The sequence below is a fragment of the Tachysurus fulvidraco genome, chromosome 23, assembly GCF_022655615.1.
Source record: "Tachysurus fulvidraco isolate hzauxx_2018 chromosome 23, HZAU_PFXX_2.0, whole genome shotgun sequence".
Lineage (NCBI taxonomy): Eukaryota > Metazoa > Chordata > Actinopteri > Siluriformes > Bagridae > Tachysurus > Tachysurus fulvidraco.
Genome location: NC_062540.1, coordinates 17,195,488 through 17,216,664, shown reverse-complemented (window position 1 = coordinate 17,216,664; position 21,177 = coordinate 17,195,488). Strand labels below are relative to the sequence as shown.

The window sequence follows — 21,177 nt, the reverse complement described above, 5'->3', positions numbered from 1 at the left end:
GGGGCTCTTGCTCCTGCTTGCTTGCTTTTTTGTGGGGGAACTTTTTGGGTGGTATGGGGATGCGCTGTTTGGGTTTTTCTTTGATACTTTCAACTTAGAAGTTTTTTCCTCCTTGAGCTCAATGGAAGCAGAGGCTGATCAGTACCAATAAAGAGTTTTGCTCATTCTCATCCAGGTCTGGAAAGTTTTCTTATTATTCAAATTCAAATAGTATTAAGTACAAAGTTTAAAGTGTGATTAATTAATTAGTATTAAGTATAAATAAGTATTAAGTATTAATAATTAAGTATTATAAAATTAGTGTTAAGTATAATTATTTTAGTATTAAGTGTGAAAGACTATTATTGACTATTATCTATTATTGACTATTAATTTGGCTGTAATTCACCCCTGGCATATGTCCACTTGGAGGGTGGCTCTCCAAAAATTTCCGACATACCAATTACATCAACTAGTGTATTTTGCTCCTGGATATAGCGTTTATGAATTAACAAATTTATCCAAAATAGGAAATATGTTTCTTCCCACTGATCTGGCAGAGACATGATTTACAAAAAGAATAATAATCTTTATTCTATTCAATTCAAATGTATTTGTATAGCACTTTTAAGAATGGGAATTGTCTCAGATCAGCTTTAGAGAACATATGAAACATAGTATAAAAAGTTTACTATACAAAAATTCAAGATTAATATTAGACTAATATTTAAATGTGTTTGTATTTATCCCCAATTAACAGGTCTGAAGAGTTGTCTGTGGTGACTGTGGTGAGGAAAAGCTCCCTTAGATGAAAGAGGAAGAAACCTTGAGAGGAACCAGACACAAAAGTGAATCTCATCCTTTTTTGGGTGCCACTGGAGGGTGTGATTATAAACTGTTATAAACAACATTATTATTATGGATAATATGCTTTCTGCATTCAGATACAGTCTACCACTTGTGAGTTGATGAGGAGGTTGTTGTCCTTAAAGAACACATGGAGTTGGCATCTTCTCTTTATATGTCTGAAAACTTCATGGAGTGAAATCCAACTGGAGCTGGTACAATCTCTGGATGCCTCAGGATCCTTTCAGGATTGGTCTCTTGTCAGTGAAGGTCCGACATTTGCATGACATGGAACACAACTGGAGCTGGTACACACTAAAAAGCCCAAACAACATTAATTAATGATACACCAACAAATTAGAAGTAACACATCAGCTAAGCACATACTGTATATACATTTGCACACACACACACACACACACACACACACACACACACACACACACACACACACACACACACACACACACACACACACACACACACACACACACACACACACACACACACACACACACTCACACACACACAGACACAGACTTACCACAATGACCAAAGGCTGCTCTAAATACCGACAACCCAATATACACCAGAAGAAAAAAAAACCTGAGTGAAGGACTTCACAAGGTAAGGGAATGAACTTCTATCCCCTTCAGGTCTTTTTAAAAAGAATAAAATCGATTATTTTCTTCAGATTTCAGGATTTCTAAATTTAGATTCAGATTAGCTAGGGATTAAAGGGACGGCATACTGTAGAATACTGTAAGGATGTAAAATGTATTCCCAGTGCTCCCAATCAGTTGAAGGTTATGGATGTGTACACAAAGCAGTTGCTGAGAATGAATGAATGAATGAATGAATGAATGAATGAATGAATGAATGAATGAATGAATGAATGAAATATTTGAATTGATTATTGAAAGTGCTGAGAGGACATACCGTTTCATTTTGAATAAACTGCATCTTGTTATGCAATGTTATTTATTTGTTTTGAGATGACCTGTTTAAATGTATTCCAAGGTAAAAATATATTCCAAGGTAAAAATACCTTGGAATATATTTAAACAGGTCATCTCAAAACAAATAAATTGTTCAGGATTGAGTGGGTTAGATGTGTGAAATCATCAGAACCACATCTCTTTCAGAGATATCAGTATATGATGTTGTATAACATCACACAACTTGGCTGACACACAAAATAAAAAAGCAAAACAGAGGTTTTGCATGTGCTTCATTTAAGGTGAAGAACTTATATATACAGAAATATATATAACAACAGTGATGATGGAGGAAGTCAGATGAGATTAGCTAGGGAGTAAAAGGGTGGAATACTGTGTATACTGTAAGAATGTGTGATGGACTGGCATCCTGTCTAGGATGTATTCCTAGTGCTCCCAGTAAGATATAGACATGGATTTGTTCACAAAGCAATTACTGAGAAAGAAATAATTAATTGACGGACTGACAGATAGACCAAAAAATAATAATAATAATGAATTAATGAATGATTTAATGAATTCACAGATGTATGTATGTATAGAGGGATGGATGGATGGATGGATGGATGGATGGATGAATGGATGGATGGAAAGACAAGTGAACGAACAAACAAAAAATTAACAAATGGATGGATGGATGGATAGATGAACAAACAAACGAATGAATGAATGAATGAATGAATGAAATATTTGCATTAATAATTAAAAGTGCTCAGAGGACATAAAGTTTCATCTCAAAAGAAATTGTTCAGGATTGAGTGTAGGTAAGGTGTGAAATAATCAATTTCATAGACATCAGTGTCACATCAGTATGACATCACACAACTTGGCTGACGCACAAAACTAAAAGCCAATGAATGTTTCAGTCTGACTTAGCAAAAAGGGTTTTGGATGTGTTTTGTATAAGGTCTAAAACTTCAGAAATTCGTTTCTTTTAAACCATCCAACTAGTGCACTTGAATTGTAGCAGCATCACTCATTGAGAACAGGCACCTGAACCAAACTGTCCAATCTAAAAGCAGTAAAAAATAAAAAGTAAAAAAAAAGATCAGGTCAGACGTGCAACTCTTCATAGACTTACAATAGAATTATGCCCTTTCCAATATGGCGGACGAGATGACGTATCGTACAAGTTATACAGCGGATAATCGGACTCCCTAGAAAGTTAAGCTAACTAGTGTCGCATGTATATCGTCTGTCTCAGACCTAACTAGCTGATCCAAGATGGATCAGGTGATAAGTCCCGAATAGCACTACGCTCCCTACTGTAGCACACTACAGAGGGTTAAATGTAATGGCGGTTTTGTCCTATGTAGTGTAATACCAATAAAATATGAAGTAAATTGGAATTCAAGGAAGTTGCGCTTATCTGTACATAGGCGTTTCTGAGGCGGAGTGGAATTTAAACCGAATCATTAACGTTATCTCACAGGAAAGTGTTAAAACCCAAGCTAAGTGGACTGACACACCGTTTCTGAGTCTGAATATAGCGGACGTGGGATATTAAATGTGTATTTATGTGTAACTGGTGCTATAATGTCAGAGATAAAGCCCTGCAAAGTCTGTAACTTAAGCCGTGAGAAATATTACGGCGTGGTGGTGGTTTCACTGAGTCAACTCAGAGTCAAAGGTAACAGATGTTTATCTTTACGTTTATATACATTAACACAGCTACCCTTTGCCTTGTCGGTGTGGAACAAGACACATGATCGTATTAAGTAAAAGCGCGATTAAACAGTTAACTATAATACACTGCAATATCAAATATAAATCCATAACGCGTTTTCATTGTACGAGAAATTTGCTTCTACTGATGTGTCGTTTTCTGCCATCGATGCGGCTCATTGAATCGACTCTTGATTCATTCTTTATTTTTCTTTCTTTCTTTCTTTCTTTCTTTCTTTCTTTCTTTCTTTCTTTCTTTCTTTCTGTTTTTAATTCCTCTCTATCATCTTCCCTGTATATGATTGTTAATGTACTGTATTTAATTTAGTCAGTAATATTATGTAAGGCGTTTTTTAAACTATAAATAAATGGTATCTTTTTCGTGATTCGTTTATTTTATTCATTATTCGTTTCTAATAAAATCATTTAGAGAAAAATGGAAATGAGTCCAAAAGAGTTGGTTCTTATTTGTAATATGATCCATATGATCTGACGCTTGGGGAAAAAAAGAGAGGGAATGTCTGATGCTAGTAGCTGCTTGTCTGAGTAAAGCAGGTCTTTGTTAAGGTTTGTTAACTTCAGATAATCTTTCCACTTCTGCTTATTGTTCTTCTTCTGATGATAATGATGATGATCATTCTGGTGATTCTGATAATTTCTTCTGTATTTTTTCTTCTTTCTTCTAAAAGTTCAGCTCTAATTTGTAGTATTAATCTTTTTTGTGTGTTTTCCTGAAGGTAGTGAAGCATTGGGCTACAACTCAACCCCTGTGTCCGTGGTGCTCGACGATGATGGAACCGTTGTGGAAGATGATGCTTACTTCTTGTGTCTTCCCCCGAATACCAAATTCATGTTCTTGCAAGATAAAGAGATGTGGAAGCCTGCAAAGCGATGTAATGTCTTTGGGTGAAAAGTTTTTCTATGATGCCATTCTCAATTTCAAACCCTGATCGGGATTGTTGTTCTCTGTAGTTGATGGAGGCACGGCATGGCTCATGCGGTCGTTTGACACGGGCAATGACGCAGTCGACGGCACGCATGGAGATGTAGAACCCTGGCACCGTTTAGCTGATCAACTGAGACAGGACCTGGCCAGCATCGTTCTCATGTCTGAGGCTGATCTAGAGGTGTGTTGAACCTTTTTTTCAAGAAAGAGTCGGTTATGTAAAGAATACAACATGAGTGGGCACGCAATCATGTTTCCTTCCATACATAACTCCTTATAAGAACATAATCAATGACAGGGTTGTGTGATGCAGTTGAATCCTCTTACAACAGCATTCATTTTTATTAATGAATAACACCACCATAGATTATGAGGAAGCGTCAAAGTTCCTGTGAACACCAGATCAAGCCAAGAACAATAATGTCGTACAGTCTGCAGTATAGCAGAGGAACTGCTCTTAGTTCCGCTGTTAAAGACAATGAATCCACACTTTCTGTCCGATCAGAGTTTCGAGTTCCACAGCACTGTGGTGTAAGTACTGTTAACGAGTTACATGTAAGTGTGTGCTTTCATGTGTGGGTTTATTACAGAGTCTGGTAGCTGTACCCTGTGCAGTCCTGGCCTCAGCGCTCACTTTCACAGAACAGAAAACCCGTGATTTACAAGACACCTTGCAGAGAGTGCTGGACCGCAGAGAAGAGGAACGACAGTCCAAAGAGCTGCTGCAGCTCTATCTGAAAGTTGTGGAGAAAGAGCGCAGTCAAGATTTGCAACAAGGTAGAATGAGAGACGCTATTATTAGTGACATTGACTGGAAATATAATTAATGTCTTATAGAAACCTTTCAGCCAAAAGGTGGTGCCATTGTGCTGTGAAAGCTCAAACTGTTCCTGAACAATGAAGTGCACTATAGTGTATTCAGAATATACCTCAGATGTTGGTGACCATGCAGGAAGCTTTTATACGATCCAACAGTATTCCGATATTTTAATAGGTCTGATGTGTTGCAGGTGAAACAGCACAGGATGAGGTGGATTGCATTGAGGTGGACTCAGCTGTAGGGTTTAACTCTAGGACACTGCTGGTTTTGAAGGGCAAAACAAGCCCTGAAACGAGACTCTCCAACGAGGAACTGCAGGTACGGGACCTTCAAAGGTGTCTCTTCACAAGCTTTTTTACACTAGTTAAATATCAACATTTTGAACAGTTTAGAGTATGCGTCAAACTGTTTACGGTTCATGTTCACAAACTTTATCTGGAATACGGAAATTCAGAAAAGAAAAAAGTCACTCAGGCTATAGGCTTGTTGAGACAAGTAAGATGCTGGCAGATTTTGAAATAACTGCAAAGCCCAACAAAAGTATCTGAATACGGCAGATGTCACGTCTTGTTTGCTGGAGCGATATCAAATACTATATCAGGGCTCATCAGGTTTACCCTGCAGGAATCAAACCTGAATCCACCTGATTATTCAGTCCTCCATGCGTGTCAAACAACTAACAACAGCACTGTGGTTGAAATATTAACCTGCAGCTACAGGGAGCTTTGTGGTTATAAAGGGTGACACCCATCATACATTATATGGCTGCTCACTTCTCAGTGTTTAAAATAATCCTGATGCTTCATACTATTATTAATGAATTCATGTGAGCAAAATAACGAAAACATTGCAGCAATGACTTCAGCTAATTTGCTGACACTAATAAGGAATAATGTTGTACACTATTTTTTACCTCATCCAATGCAGAAAAAAAATAAACATTTTTAAAGAGATTTGCTTGCCACAGCTGTATAAGACATTTACAGTTTACTTTCATCAACTAACCAGCGTGCCATGTTCAGTAACTGGAAGGTCTCATTATAGCTGTCGTAATCGGAATGCAAGATTCATGGAGCTGGATCAGAGGCAGGCAAATCCGGGATTTCCAGAGAATAATCTGAGCATTAATTGGCCGAGGCTGATTACAGTAGAACTAATGAAGCTCAATCATCATACATCTCCTGTAAACTCTCCTGTATAGTCTGTTTAATGAATAGTTAATGAATAAGGTTTGTCTTTCTGCAGTTACATTTACTTTCCACATGGGGGCACTAGCTCTCTTCGGCATTCTGTCACACCAACGCAGCCTATTCTACAACCCTGTTGTTTTTCAGTTTTTAGTCACTGTAATTCACACAATTGATCAGAATCAAAACTCTGCATTGAAGCATGGAAATGAAGATCGATCGTTTAACAGGGGAAACTGCTCATAACACACTTGCTCCAGTACATAGACAGTGAGTGAATCTTTTCACTATGTGCTAAACCTCTGCTTGTGTAGATGGTGCTTAGGCAGGGAGTGGAGACGATGATGGACGAGCTGGGCTGGGACAGAGGCAGGACTATGGTGTTACTACAGGCCTGTGAAGAAGAGCTGAGTAAACGTCTGCAGCAGGTCCAAGCCATGCAGTCGCTCAGCGCTCACTCACAGTGCACCGATTCCACAACACAACCACAGAAAGAGGAGACCAGAGCTAAACGTCGAAAATAACCGAAGCACAGTTTTAACTTCTCTGGAGATACACATGTGCATTCAGGGTTATATTGTTTTGTCTAGTTCTATTCATTTTGATACTTAAAAAATTGGATATAATTTTTAAGATCATATGTGTTAAGAATTGGCTTATTATCTGCTCAGACAAATTTCTCACATGAAGTAGCTTTGTATTCGGTTCAGTTTAAAGCTCGTAGTTTATTTACCTGCAAAAAATGTGACGTGATGTTTGCACCACTGGTGTATATTCCACTGCTTTGGCGCACATAAAGAAAATACCATTTTTTATGTCTAAGATTTACAAGCAAAGTGAAAATCTGTTCTTTTAACTGTGACATTTTATATATCTACTTATATCTACTTATATATATATGTATATATACTTTATATATATACTTTATATATCTACCACAATGCTGACAATTTTATATAATAATCCATTATAACAGTTTCTAGATGGGATGCTCTTTAAATAAATATATAAATATATATAAAATAACCTACCATGCATGTCTTTGGACCGGGGGAGGAAACCAGAGTACCTGGAGGAAACCCCTGAGGCACGGGGAGAACATGCAAAACAATATAATAAAACATATCTTTCTTAACTTTTTTATGTGAATTCTTGAATATCATTGTATACAGTATGGAATTAGTTTAAAAGCTGGAGAAGTTCACTCAGAATATTATCCCTTATATGGCACAGCGGCACCAAGACTCCCAAGGAAGAATAAAAAAATAACAGGTGTTAAAGGTGAGCTAATTAAGCATTGATTCCACTGAACCTCATTAGTTACAACTACCACATGACTTACTGAGTGATTTACAATATACTTTGTCTCATAGCAATATAATGTCATTGCTTCGGGTCTGTGTTTAACCACAGCGACTTTCGACTGAAAGCACAGGAGTGTGGACATCAGAGATTTCGAACAAATTATATGGAATTTAATCGACTCTTCGTCTCTAACTTCTGCCTAACGGGAGCAGATTTCCTCATTATGCTGGTTATCGAAGATGACTTGATTAGTAAAAGCTAGTCATTTGCATTGTGGCACTTTACAGCTAATCATAAAGTTTCAGGCATTTGGAAATATTTTATAAAAAAAAAAATTAAAAAAAAAGGTACACAACCTCTTAACAGCTGTCAGAATAAAAATAAAAAGCTTTGTGATTTAGTGATTGTACCAAGAGAAATATGGCATTCATTTAGACCTGAATATAGCAGGAGTCTTGTTCTGTATGTCCATCAGCTTGGAGTACCTTTTACATGGTTAAAATTCATTCTTCTTTGTTAAATAGATCAGAAAACTATAGGCTTTCATGAAGTGAAATCTTTTTTTCTTTTCTCATGCATCTTAACCGTAAGTAAAGCATTTTAATTTTCACCCACAGGTGAAAAAGGAGAAATTTGCTTTTGAGGTTTTATTCTGACTGGATGAGAAGCACCACGGACGTGTTAACAGCCAGTATGTGATTACTAACTGAACTGATCAGGCTTAGGCCCATTTCACTTCATTGGATTCAGGCTTTATGTCCTACGTCTCGATCAAAGCCTGACGTTCAGTGCATGAAGAAATCATGTTAAGCTGGCAAGCTGTTTGACATCTGTTGTCCATATCCAACATGGTCTTTATAGAATGACAGGCAAGATGAAAAATGAAATAAAATATATACACATCATTCTGGTGATTTACTCCAAGTATGAAGAAAAAAAAATAAATTTTGCCTTTTTTTTAGCTGGTGTTTCCCAGACCAGTATAATATTCAAAACCATCACTCATGAAGAAATGCATTAGAGCTGGAAATGAATGGCATTTAGACTGTAACCGAAAACTGACTCTTTCACTTTCTTTCCTTTAACACGTCATATTTAATTTATTATCACTGAGCAAATGACATCTGACAGACATTTTCTTTGCTAATGTATTTAAACCTAGATGGATATAAACGTTCATTCATTTTCTACCGCTTATCCAAAATTCTCTTGTCACGGGGAGCCTGTGCCCAATTCTCAGGCGTCATCAGGCATCGAGGCAGGATACACCCTGGACGGAGTGCCAACCCATCGCAGGACGCAGGACGCAGGACACACACACACACACACACACACACACACACACACACACACACACACACACACACACACACACACACACACACACACACACACACACACACACACAAAATTTTCCAGAGATTCCAATCAACCATGCATGTCTTTGGACAGGGGGAGGAAACCGGAGTACCCGGAGGAAACCCCCGAGCCACGGGGAGAACATGCAAACTCCACACACACACGAGGCGGGAATCGACCCCCCAACTCTGGAGGTGTGAGGTGAACGTGCTAACCATTAAGCCACCGTGCCCCCGGATATAAACCATAAAAACATTTAACCAATTAAGTTTTCAATCAGTTTAGTTTTCGATTCAAATCTCAGTCTTAATATTTCATTTACTATCTCTGTCTAAAAACATGCTTTCCTTTGTGTGACCCACAGAGGAAAGCATCTTTTTGATTCGTTTCAATCAAAAGATTTTAGCTTGTTAGAGCATTTGGATTCACATGTAGGGATTTATCCCAACACCCTGGATGCTAATAATGCAGAACACTTTGTGGGTAATGAAGGAAATTTTTATTATTATTATTATTTAGTTTTCTTCATGGCTAGCTACACTGGTTGAGTTGAACAGTCTTGTTAAAAGCACCGAGGTCGCTCCCGAAGACGTGGATCCGCCTTACAGTGTAATGAGCACGGAGTGGTGTTGGAGAAGAGCTTGACCAGTATGCCTGACGACACGCATGTAAACAGCCCAGTGACCCTGAAACCGCCACAATCTTTTGACATGACCTCTTAGTCATGAGTCTACGTGTGAAATGCAGCACGCTGCATTATTGATTAAGGATTCAATGTACGGGTGCTCTGTATGCAGCGTCACAGCCTTGAATGAGGGCTGTGAACGGGGTGTAGTTCTGGTGGCATAAGTCTTTCTGTCTTAAAAGCTTTAATAGCCGGCTGGAACTCAGTTCTCCAGCGTTCAGATCAAACCCCCTGCCACTGAATTATAGTCCTTATGTTCACGCTCAATGCTCCCACTGCACAGTCTGTTGGTATTCACTTTTTTAACTTTGTTTTGTTTCATGAATAAATTTATTATTAAATGAATGAATGAATGAATGAATGAATGAATGCACTTGCATGCCTTAATTTGAAAATTAGATTTTTCTTTTTTATTATCTTGTGTAATTTCTCTTATTATGTGGACTCTCTCATGAATAGAGTATTGACACTGAAGCCACATCGACCTGCACATCACCGATTCCTGATTTTCCTGAAGGCAAACTACTCACCTGCGTGCTATCCAGTGCCCACCACCATCATTGCTAAAATTCTTATGACAGACGATATAAATGGAGAAAAAGCTGTGTGTCTGCAAAGACGCCATTAGAGAGGCAATTATACACAAGTCAAGAGGACTGAATGGGTCACACAGAGGAAAGCATGTTTTGCAAAACTGGCATCAAATGCATAATGCATAAGAGTTAAATGAGTGTAAATGATATGTTGAAGCTGGAAGCCTCAAGCAGCTTTTTTGCCTTTTAAACAACATATCTACATTATGTCCTGTGTTTCTGAGATCTACAGGAGGTTGTTGGTTTTGCTAAAAGTCCCTCAAGAGCAGTAGTGGTTTAAAAAAACAATACATCTGGCTTAAATCCACTAATGCGTCTAATAACTTAAGGTGATCATGGCAATGGATCAACAAAGCTGTATTGCTGGGAAAAAAACGTAGACCGAAATAAACAAGAGGTACAGTACACATTGTACAGTAATGGCTGTTTATTTAACTGTTTTGTGTCATGATGTCTTCTATCCAAGTGAGATAATTGCTCACTTTTGTGTACACCCCATAATACCCTGCCTCAGCACATGCATATCCCCAGGACACAATGCCACCAATGTACCAGCTACGGCTCTGCTTGTCCAGGAATACATAAGGCCCACCACTGTCCCCTTGACATGAATCCACACCCCCCTCGGCCAAACCTCCACACACCATGTTGTCTGTTACTACCAGCTTCCCATTTGGGGTTACGAGGGCATCATACTTAGCCTTACATTCACCAAAATCGACCACAGGTATTTCTGCATACTTTAGATTATGAGAGCCACGATTGATGGTCTTTTGCCATACGCCCCACCCACTTACTGTCCCATAGTCATTAGTCTTAAGGACAAATCTTTCCTCATTTCCTGGTAAACATATGGGCATAATGGCTGTGCTTATAGGAACCTTGTGCCTCAGTTTGATCAAAGCAATGTCATTGTTGAAGTTCAGCCCATCGTGATGGTATCCCGGGTGTATGAAGATATCCTCTGGGATGTCATTCACTGCTTCAGGATCTGTACGCTTGACCAAGCCAAGTTTCACTGCCAGGTTTGACACGTCGCTGTAATCGTGCAGGACATGAGCTGCGGTCAGGACCCAGTCATCTCTGAGAAGAGCGCCACCACCCTTTAAACGACCTCCTTTCAGGATCATTACCTGCCAGGGTATCTCGTTCTTTTCTGCATTCTCTCCTCCGATCACCTTAGCCAGTCTCCCTGTAGGCTTTCCACAGACTTTCACACAAGGTAGACCAGTCATTCTAAGAAAACTGTTCATTTCTGTCCACTGACATAACTCCATTAGCTTACCTACTTGGTATACAGTCTGGAGGACTTTTTCTACCCAGTGCGTCTCTCCAAAAGCCATCATGAGCACAGGTGTAGACTCCTAAATAGTTAGGGAACAAGCTTAAATATCAATTCACAAATGTGAGGCAGTATTGAGGTATAACACACTGCTTTTTGGAACAGGGTGGGAAAATTTAGTTTTGGTTCTCGAAATGTTCCAAGATTTTCAGGAAAGCTTTCTTTACAGATTTATAATACTCATAATTCATCACACATTATGGTCCAGAGAATGCTCTCAGATTGTGAAAAAATAGCCAAATGGAAAACAAATGCTAATATTCAGAAAATGTCTCTTTTGGTGGGTTTCTATGTCTATGACATAATTTGACATCATGGTTATTAGAAACTACGTAGAAACAAAGACAATATAACAAACTCAGCATCTTGGCCAAATTTTATGAACCTCAAATTAGATTCAAGCTTTGATCAAGTAGGATAGTTGTGGGTCTTAAGCAAATATACAATATATACAATATACAATAAAATATATAAATGCTTTAGATGTCAGAATTATATGTTACAGAAAAAGTCAAAAGGTTGTCCCAGGCTTTAACCCAATTATTGTGCCTTCTTTGTAGTGCATATTGTGGTTATGTTATCGGTTCTCACCATTGGTGCTGTTCTTCATGGTGTACATTTCTTCACAGCTGTACTTGATCTGAGATTTATATGTGGTTGTGGTGAATTTGACACTTCCGTTGTTAATGTTCTCAGGGTCTTCACAGTTAACCACTGCCAGAGAAAGAAAAATGGCTATTAATACACATCCATTGGGTTAAAACAGAATTTGATGCAAATAAAAACGTTATACAATCATGTAATATTTTATGTCTGCCTTGAATCTGCTGGTTTAGTCCACATCAGGCTTTAAGGTGTGAAGTCTCCTTTAATAAAGCTCAACTTTTTGACAATTTTGTACACTTCATGCTCTTTTAGGTTCAGTCTGCTTACATGTACACAAAGGCATTGGACCATCCCAAAATCCACCCTTCAGGCATGTAGCTTGGTAAAATGTTAAGATTTCATCACCCTAAAGATATAAAAGTATAACTTGAACTTCAAAAAGAGCAACAAAGACAGATTTATGTGCTCTTATTGCCACATCAGAAAGGTTTTATACCAGAGTTAACTCATAACCGAGTTCACACGTAACGTTGAAAGTGTCAGTTAAGATGTACTGGTCCTGCTGTGGGTGAATGCGGCCATGCAAAGGAGCCACTGGGTTTGGACAAGGTTTGGCTGAGAGAGAGAGAAGAGAGAGAGAGAGAGTGAGTGAGTGAGAGAGAGATGATAAACATTGTCATCCAACATTGCTGTAATGAAATGGCAGCATACATTTAGATCGGAACTGTTAGCATCTTCATTCGAAATGCTGATGTTTTTTTGAATGTCTCTTCGCTATAAACCATTAAATAGTAGTTTTTTAATGGAAAATACTTCATCATCCTGATGTTTACTGCCATGAAGCAGAGTCACCACTAACATCCTGAAATGTTTGGTTTCTCTTATGCCACAGCAATTCTACAACAATTTTGCATTAAAGAATTGCATCTTGTACTTTTTAATAGATTTTAATTCAGTTTGTAGTTATGTTGTCATTATGTTTTTGTGAAGAGTTGCTTGTGAAGAGTAGTTACTTTTAATAATTTCAATAATAAAAGCTATAACCAGTCGTTCCATAACTAGCCTAACAGTTTTTTTCCCTTTCGAATTTAATAAACTTTTCATGTTACTCAGAAACTGATAAATGCCTGAAAATGTTGTGATGTCATAATACTCCATTACAGCTTTAATACTGTACAAAGCTCTGACAGCCGAGACATCTTACAAAAATGCTAAACACCATAGTAATGATTATACACGTTTTAATGCATTGATGTGGTGCCTCCATGATACAAGTTCCAGAGTAAATTCTATCTTTAAATATAATACTCTATTAGATCGAACATGATTTGCTTGCAGGAGCATTGCTGTCAGAGCTGCTATATGTCAAAATGAATTAACCTTCTGCTCAATCAGATTTTAGAATTAAACAGCGCTGTGGTATCAGATTTGCAAGTGATGTAGAACAACGAAAGCACTATTAAAGTTCTAGTGGCTTGGAGGCTACCTGTACTGGAGTACTTTATCTTCCAGCCTCTGTTTTTTCCCGAGCCATCTGAGCGGAAAGTGACTCGCGCTTCGTGAGTGCCTGTTTCGATTCTAGCCGGTAGCCTGGTTCCACAGAATGGGCCGTATTCCCTCGAACCTGCAGCGATCTTTCGATCAGAGACAAAGCAGACTTTGTTTAAACCAGCAGAACATGACTGTTTTAGAGGATAAATGCCTAGAAAAGCGCATCTACATATCCGTCGGGAGAAATAAAGACAGGCAGTTTAAAGAGGCATGAGAGAGCATATATTGTTTATTCATGGGCCTCCGGGACATTGATCAGTGGAGCTTGGGGAGCACTTTAATGGCTGCCGTCGTGCCTGACGAACCTGCGTTTGTTTTAAAGAGAAGACAGAAGCCTGAGACAGAGAGAAACACAGAGAAAGAGAGCACAACTGAACGAATATAAAGACAGTTCATTTACATACAGAGATAAATACTACTTGTATTTGAAGTGATCCTGTAATTAATACATTGTACATTGTTAAACTTACTTTCAGTAATAATGCCTGGATCCATCAAATGTGACTCATCAGATGTTTCACTTACACTAATGATGTTTGGTTGGTGCATTCAGAATAATACTCAGGTTAAAACGTTCTCGTACATGATGGAATAAATGGGACAATAAGTGATAAATGTTCAGTGAAGGTGTATTGATCATTTTTGAAAGATTTTGAGGAAAAAGTCTTTTAAAAATTATAATATGTAGTGATTGTTTTTGCCAGAATCTTAAGTATTTATCTGAATGAAAAACAGTATGGTACACAAATATAAGATGTTTAGACCTCAAGAATAACTTTCTTAGGAATTTATCAAGCCGACTTCCATGAGTGAGGAAAAATATTAAAAAAATCTTCAGCACTGTCATAGAAAAGCTGTTATAGCTGTTATAGAAAATGAAAAGAAAGGAAAAAACAACAACAAACGTGTGTGACAACCACACACACACACACACACACGTTTCATGTTTCTTTCTATAATGAAAGTCTGTAATTAGAGACAGTACACATGCATGCTTATTGTGGACTAGTAATTGTGTTTTTAATAATATTTATTAACATTTATTATTGAAATTATTCCCATTTTTAATCTCATCTTGCTTTGCCTTCTTATTGTATATTGTTACGGCTCCCTGATGAAGGAGGCTGTAATTCTCTCTTGGCCTTCTCTGCGTGAACTGAGATTTTAATTGAATAAACAAAAATCATAATAAAATTTTCTACCACTCAACACATTAATTTGCCTGCAGTTATGATTGTAGATGAGTAATTAGTTTTAAATAAGATGTCAGAGTTAAGTGCAGCTCGCAGACGCCTGACTTAACATTAATTATTGCAGCCGGAAATTTACTTTCAAATCAGAGCTTCAGAAAGGATGAGATGTACAGAGCATATCAACAAAGATGTGTTTGCTATTATACATACTGCAAAACCCCCCAAGACGATGTTCAGAAGATGTTACTGTTTGAGTTGGATTATATTATATGTTATATTATTTTTATTTTAACCTCTATGACTGATACTCCACAACAATATAAGTCTAACCTTTATAATCATTAAATTGGTGAAGTTTTCATGTATAGAGAAGTTTAGTCTACTTCAGCATCCAGTGTTTCATATATAAAATGCTATAACGGAAAGAAAAAAAAAACATGGATGTAAAGTTATTATTCATTATTTCACTCCAGGCAGAACCAACCTTGAGGATGTCGTAAGGACAGGGAACGTCTGGATGAGTCTCCACATCAAAGATATCCACAAAATCAAGGCTCACTTGGAAGCCATCGAGCAGGAGGATGGTGTAGTCACACTGACTCATTCTGGGGTAGGGAAGTGGATACTTTGGACTCATCAGCTCACCTGACCTGTCCAAAAAGACCTGACCACTGCATTCCACTACAGAAAGGAAACAGAGTCTTTTATTAACAGCATTATAGTCTCTCTTTTTCTTACATACAACATTTAGACTGGGGTGATGTAACATGGTTCAGTGTGAAGCAGAGATACTGTTTAATCGCCAGAGCTGATCACGACATATCCTACAGTCTTCCTTCCTTCCCATCATGTGGATCAACTGGCCTGTGATGCTCCACATGATGAGTACAATTTACTGTACATTCCACAAAACATTTCGAAATAGAAACCTTTATTTCGTCCCATCTACATTACAGCACAGTGAAGTTCTTTCTTCACATATCCCAACTTTGGAGTTTGTGGTCAGAGCATAGAGTCAGCCATGATAAATCACCAGTGGAGCAGAGAGGTTTAAGGGCCTTACTCAAGTGCCCAACAGTGGCAGCTTGGCAGTGCTGGGGCTTGAACCCTGATCCTCCAATCAACAATCCAGATCCTTAAATACTTGATCCACCACTGCCACTGTATTTGTTTTATAAAATCATCTGTTGTTGAATCAACACCTGACCAGTCTGATTTGAGACGTCGCAATGCTTAATATGAATAGCAGTCAAGCCTATCACAAATTTCCAAATAAACAATCCACCACTATATTTCATCATTTTATTTTCACTACATAACTTTAATCAGATTCATGAGCATTGCTCGTTTTTGCCAACTGCTACGATTAATTTTCAAGCGAATCCAACATAGGAGAAAGTGACAAAGGCAGAGGCTCAACCAAAGGAGACAAAGGTTAGGCAATTTAGATAATTAGTGAGACGCAGATGCAGGTCTGTGTCCCCATTCCTCAGCATAATGTGATGTCACTTTCTTCAGCGGAGAACAATAATTAAGAGGCACGCCAAAGCTGGTAATTGTGATTAATTACCCACCATCATCACTCTATTAAAACAGCAAACAGGTATCAATTTTCTTCTGCTCACCATCCTGCTGTTCCCTCAGGAACGTACTGTATGGTGATTAACTTTGTCTCAGACTGACAAAGAGATGTAGTGTTTCATATTTAGGCATGGTAATGATCACAATGCCCATCCGAGACAATTTTCAGAATTTATTTATGGGACCTAAAGCCGAGGGCTTTCAGACATTTTTTTTGCATCCATTTAACTGTAAAATAAATTTCAGAGCCCGTAAATAATTATTAGTAGTCAATAATAAATAGAATAACACACCGGCTATGCTTTACAGAATCTGCTTTGAGAATCACTGGCTGATGGGTGACTCATCTGAGGTTTTTTTTATGTATAACACTGTAAAATGCATTAATATGACCCAACCTGAGCGCTCAGACATTTCTCGTTCAGTTATAAAGGAATCCGTGCAATCCTTTTTTTCTATGCTGTATTTTTTACTCCGTTGTTGCTTGAGCTGCCGAAATCAGCAGCTTCTGACAGGGTCAATTGTACATGTTGCCTTCAGGATACCAGAGTGTTGATACACACTAAATAGGTCTATAGCTTTGCTGATAACAAAAAGAAAACAACTGTCTAGAGAGAATTGCCAAAGGGACAAAGTTCAATGTGGAAAATAATCAATGTTGCCCTGCATACCCCACATCTGAACAGGAGACAGACACATTAAGAAATATCTAAACATAAAGAGTCATGGACACATTTGGTGTCATGGACAAGTTTTATTTCTACTATATATTTTTCTGAATTTCCTGAAGATATGTTATGAAGATTTATTTGAAAACAGAAGTATGCGGTGGTCTGTTAGCACAAATGACATTTAAAATAACAGTGAAAAATCATCTAGCTTCTTCATCGTTCATCACAAATGCAAATTGTTACAAATGCAACACAGTAAACTGCAAATCCATTGCACTTTGGTATTAATACAAATGCTTCTCATTTGCTTCAGTGATCAGCCTCCAAATTAATTGAAGGTCACACTGTTCACGCTCATTCTGCATCCTTACCAGTGCAATCCCTTTTATTGGCATGGAGCTGGAATCCCAGTCGGCAAGTGCAGTAATATCCCCCCATGTAATTGTGGCAGTAATGGTCACACACAGGCTCTCCATCCACCGTAATCACACACTCGTCAATGTCTGTGCACAGAGAGAAAGCGAGCAATTAGGACCCGCGTTCTTGCTGACAAAGTTCCTTCTACACAATGTATATTCTCTGTGATGAATAAGCTGTTCTCACAGCGAAGATTGGGGTTAGACAAAGCACTGAAAAAGCTCATCAGTTATGGCTTATTTGCAACAGCTAATTATTGCAATATATTCAGAATTTAAGTTTATGGAAGCATTTTTAGGGCCCCCATTTAAAGTAGGTAAGGAAGAAAGTAAAGGTTTCATATAGACAGTCGCTTTCTTCTAATGATTCTTTTCTCTCATATCAACAATGAATGCAAACCAAATATATACTGATTAAGTTCATGTTAAACATCAGAAAGAAAAAAGTAATCTCCATGACTTTAACTGTGGCATAGTTGTTGGTGAAAGGCTGGTTTGACTATTTCTAGAATATAAACTCACAACAGTCTCTAGAGTTTACACAGAATGGTACAATATAATAATAATAATAATAATAATAATAATAATAATAATAATAATAATAATAATAATAATAATAATACATCCAGTTAACGCCAGTTCTGTAACATGTAATGTGATCTTGATGAGGGAAGCCAAAGGGGAAGAGCCAGGCTAGATCTAATAGACTGGAAGGCTAGTAGCTGTAACTCAAAAATTACTCGTTCCTGCTGTGGTAAACAGAAAAGTGTCTCAGAATGCACAACAAATCAAACCTCGGGGCATCACCAGAAGATAATGTCAGGTTTTTCTTAAGTCAACCAAGAGCAGGAATGTGAGTTCACGGTGGGCTGGATATTCACAAACTGGATATTGAAGATTGGAAAATCTTCCCCTTTCCTTTAATAATAGTTTTCAGGTTAGATGCATAATGTTATATGATGAGTATAACCTAATAATTGTTGGATTGCTATAATTCTGGCATTTTCCTACCATTTGAGATAAATCCTGAAATCTATAGCCAATCTTTACTGCAAAGTTCCAAAAAAAACAAAAAAACCTCCACAGCTCATAGCATATAAATATTTTAGTTGACTTTAAGATGGCATATGTTCACTTGTGGCTACAAACCGCAGATATCCTGCTGTGAAGATTGCCCAGGAACTTTGTAGTAAAGATCATAAGCACATTTCTCTGTGGAAGATTCATTGTGCATCATTAGTAATGAAAAGATGTAAATTCAGCATTGCTCCATCTCTGCTCCATGTCCGGAGCCAAGAAGAACTGGAAAGGATTTTGGGATCTGACACCAGGGACATCGCATGGCCCCATAGACACACAGTACCACCTAGGGGCAATTTAGGAGGGTGAGAGGAAACCTAGACAAACACAGGGAGAGCATACAGACAGGAACTTGAGCTCAGGTTTGAACCAAGAAATGTTCTGGAAGCACTGTACCACTGTTGGCCTAATATCATGCCATTACTAAAGAACATGGCTACATTTTTTTTAACTCCCATAGAGTAATGTTTAATATATTCTGTGGACTTGAGACCGGATTGCAGTAGTACAGCTAAAAAGCCCCAAAACTAACAATAAATCTTCACCTTCTGCAGTGTAATACGCTTGGAAGCCGGTAAATCGTTCCTCGTTGGAGTAATCTGATCTGAAGATCACAGACATTGTGTTGGTGGAGGAGTACAGATTGGTATTTATTGGGGAATCCTCATAGTTTTTCTCACTCTCACCACAGAATCGGACTGTATCATTGCCCTGTGAAGTCACCTGTCAAACCAAAGGGAGAAAGATTCACATTCATCCATGATTTTTGGTTGTGCTGCAGTGATCGAAATTACAACCCACCATTTACAAGCTTATTCTATTTACTATTGAATAATAAGTTACAGTTATTAGCCTGTTTGCTTGTATCGTCCCTTGAATTGTATGGGCTTCAGAAATATCTTCAAATCTCAATAACCCAAAAACAGACTGTCCTATAAATAGGCGTTCTTTCGTGGAATATTACAAATACTGAAAAAGCTTGATGCTTCATGATGTTCATGAAATAAATCTATACTGAGAGGGTCTGTGGAATTTGTGTTCCAGTTAAAGAGGATACAAATGAGATTGGAAATTTTGTGTATTTGCTATGATAAAGGAACATGAGATTCGTTACACACTAACTTCCTTTTCATTTTCATTTTTGCCTAAACCTTTGTACTTACACATGTTTAGGTTTGCAGGAATTGTATTAGGGTTGTCATTAAGGGACTAATTAGGACTTTCATTTGCCCCAACAAGATTATGTCTGTTTAGCCTAATGCAATGTTAGCAATTATAACACTATATGTGCAGCATCTACAGTGCTAATGAGTCATGTGTACAAGTCAAGAGCTCAAATGACTAGCATTCCTACCAGATAAATAGTTTTGCATTGGAACAAATGTTTGTTGGTTGGCTGAATTCTATATTCAGCATATATTTAGCATTTTTTATTTATCACAGGTACAGTATAGTATATGTGTATCCCTGAAGTCATCTTGGAGTGTACCTGCACGTAGTCATATTCACAGTGAAGAGAGGGCTCCAGGCCAAAATGGGTAAAGTACAGCCGAAGTCTGTGACCCACTGGACCCGTGATGTTCCATGTAATAAGCTGGTTATTAGGATACGCATTCGGAAAATTGGGAGAAGTGAAGCTCCCAAACAGTCCCGTTAGCTGAAGGCTCAAAGACAGCGGCAGCAGGCCAATCACAGCTGCTAAAACACTGTAGACGCACAATAATAACACATACATTCAATAACACCAAATATTTGTTTTATTTATTTAAAAAATGTCTTTGCTTACCCTTTGAACATTCTTCACCTTGTGTCATTTGCGGACTTCTATTCACGTTTGGTCTAGTTACACCGATGACCACATAAGTGCACTCCAGGTTACTGAACCAGCAATCCAGTAACAAGCTCTGTGCAAATACTGACTAATGACAGAGCTGACTTTTACAAAGGTTGACAGTGTGAGTGCTGTTCACGTTAGGATTATCTGTGTGTCTGTGAGGTACTTTAGCCTGCTTTACATGGCAAGCTAAACTAATAGATCACATTAATTTATATAATGAAAGTCAAGCTGCCAATAAATAACATAAAATTTATTTATGTCTTTCTTTAAACTTGATTGATTTTCACCTGAGTGATAAAAATATGTGGCATACAGATTCAGAAGGACTTCTAATGCTGATGAAGAACTTTTTGTCCAAAAAATAGATGTTTGTCTAGAACATCATATCTCTAGAAAATCTGTGTACTTTGTGTCTTTTTTTTTTTTTTTACTATATCAACATGATTGTACCGAAGTATGCTTCAGGAAAAAAAAAAAAAAGCACAATAAAATACTAATAAATAGATAAAACTCATAA

General features: G+C 37.8%; 2 protein-coding genes across 3 annotated transcripts; one reads left to right on the top strand and one right to left on the bottom strand.

Moving 5' to 3' along the window:
- Positions 1-66: 66 nt before the first annotated feature.
- Positions 67-7,556, top strand: dffa (DNA fragmentation factor, alpha polypeptide). 2 transcript variants are annotated; one of them, XM_047806825.1, is made up of 8 exons: positions 67-175; positions 740-827; positions 924-1,095; positions 4,226-4,381; positions 4,461-4,615; positions 5,025-5,211; positions 5,445-5,572; positions 6,756-7,556. In XM_047806825.1, the coding sequence occupies exons 3-8, from the start codon at positions 948-950 to the stop codon at positions 6,963-6,965; spliced, it is 984 nt and encodes a 327-aa protein (XP_047662781.1). In that variant the 5' UTR covers positions 67-175; positions 740-827; positions 924-947; the 3' UTR covers positions 6,966-7,556. The 2 variants fall into 2 exon arrangements, with proteins under 2 accessions (XP_047662781.1, XP_027026558.1); XM_027170757.2 differs by lacking the exons at positions 67-175; positions 740-827; positions 924-1,095 and adding an exon at positions 2,477-3,453 and having other exon boundaries at positions 6,756-7,554.
- Positions 7,557-10,792: 3,236 nt separating this feature from the next.
- Positions 10,793-20,770, bottom strand: masp2 (MBL associated serine protease 2). The gene is made up of 11 exons (XM_047806814.1): positions 20,610-20,770; positions 20,313-20,529; positions 19,369-19,546; positions 17,699-17,830; positions 15,560-15,756; positions 13,818-13,965; positions 12,828-12,946; positions 12,659-12,737; positions 12,317-12,439; positions 11,673-11,747; positions 10,793-11,593 (listed from the first exon to the last, which is right to left on the bottom strand). The coding sequence occupies exons 1-11, from the start codon at positions 20,618-20,620 to the stop codon at positions 10,815-10,817; spliced, it is 2,058 nt and encodes a 685-aa protein (XP_047662770.1). The 5' UTR covers positions 20,621-20,770; the 3' UTR covers positions 10,793-10,814.
- Positions 20,771-21,177: the final 407 nt, after the last annotated feature.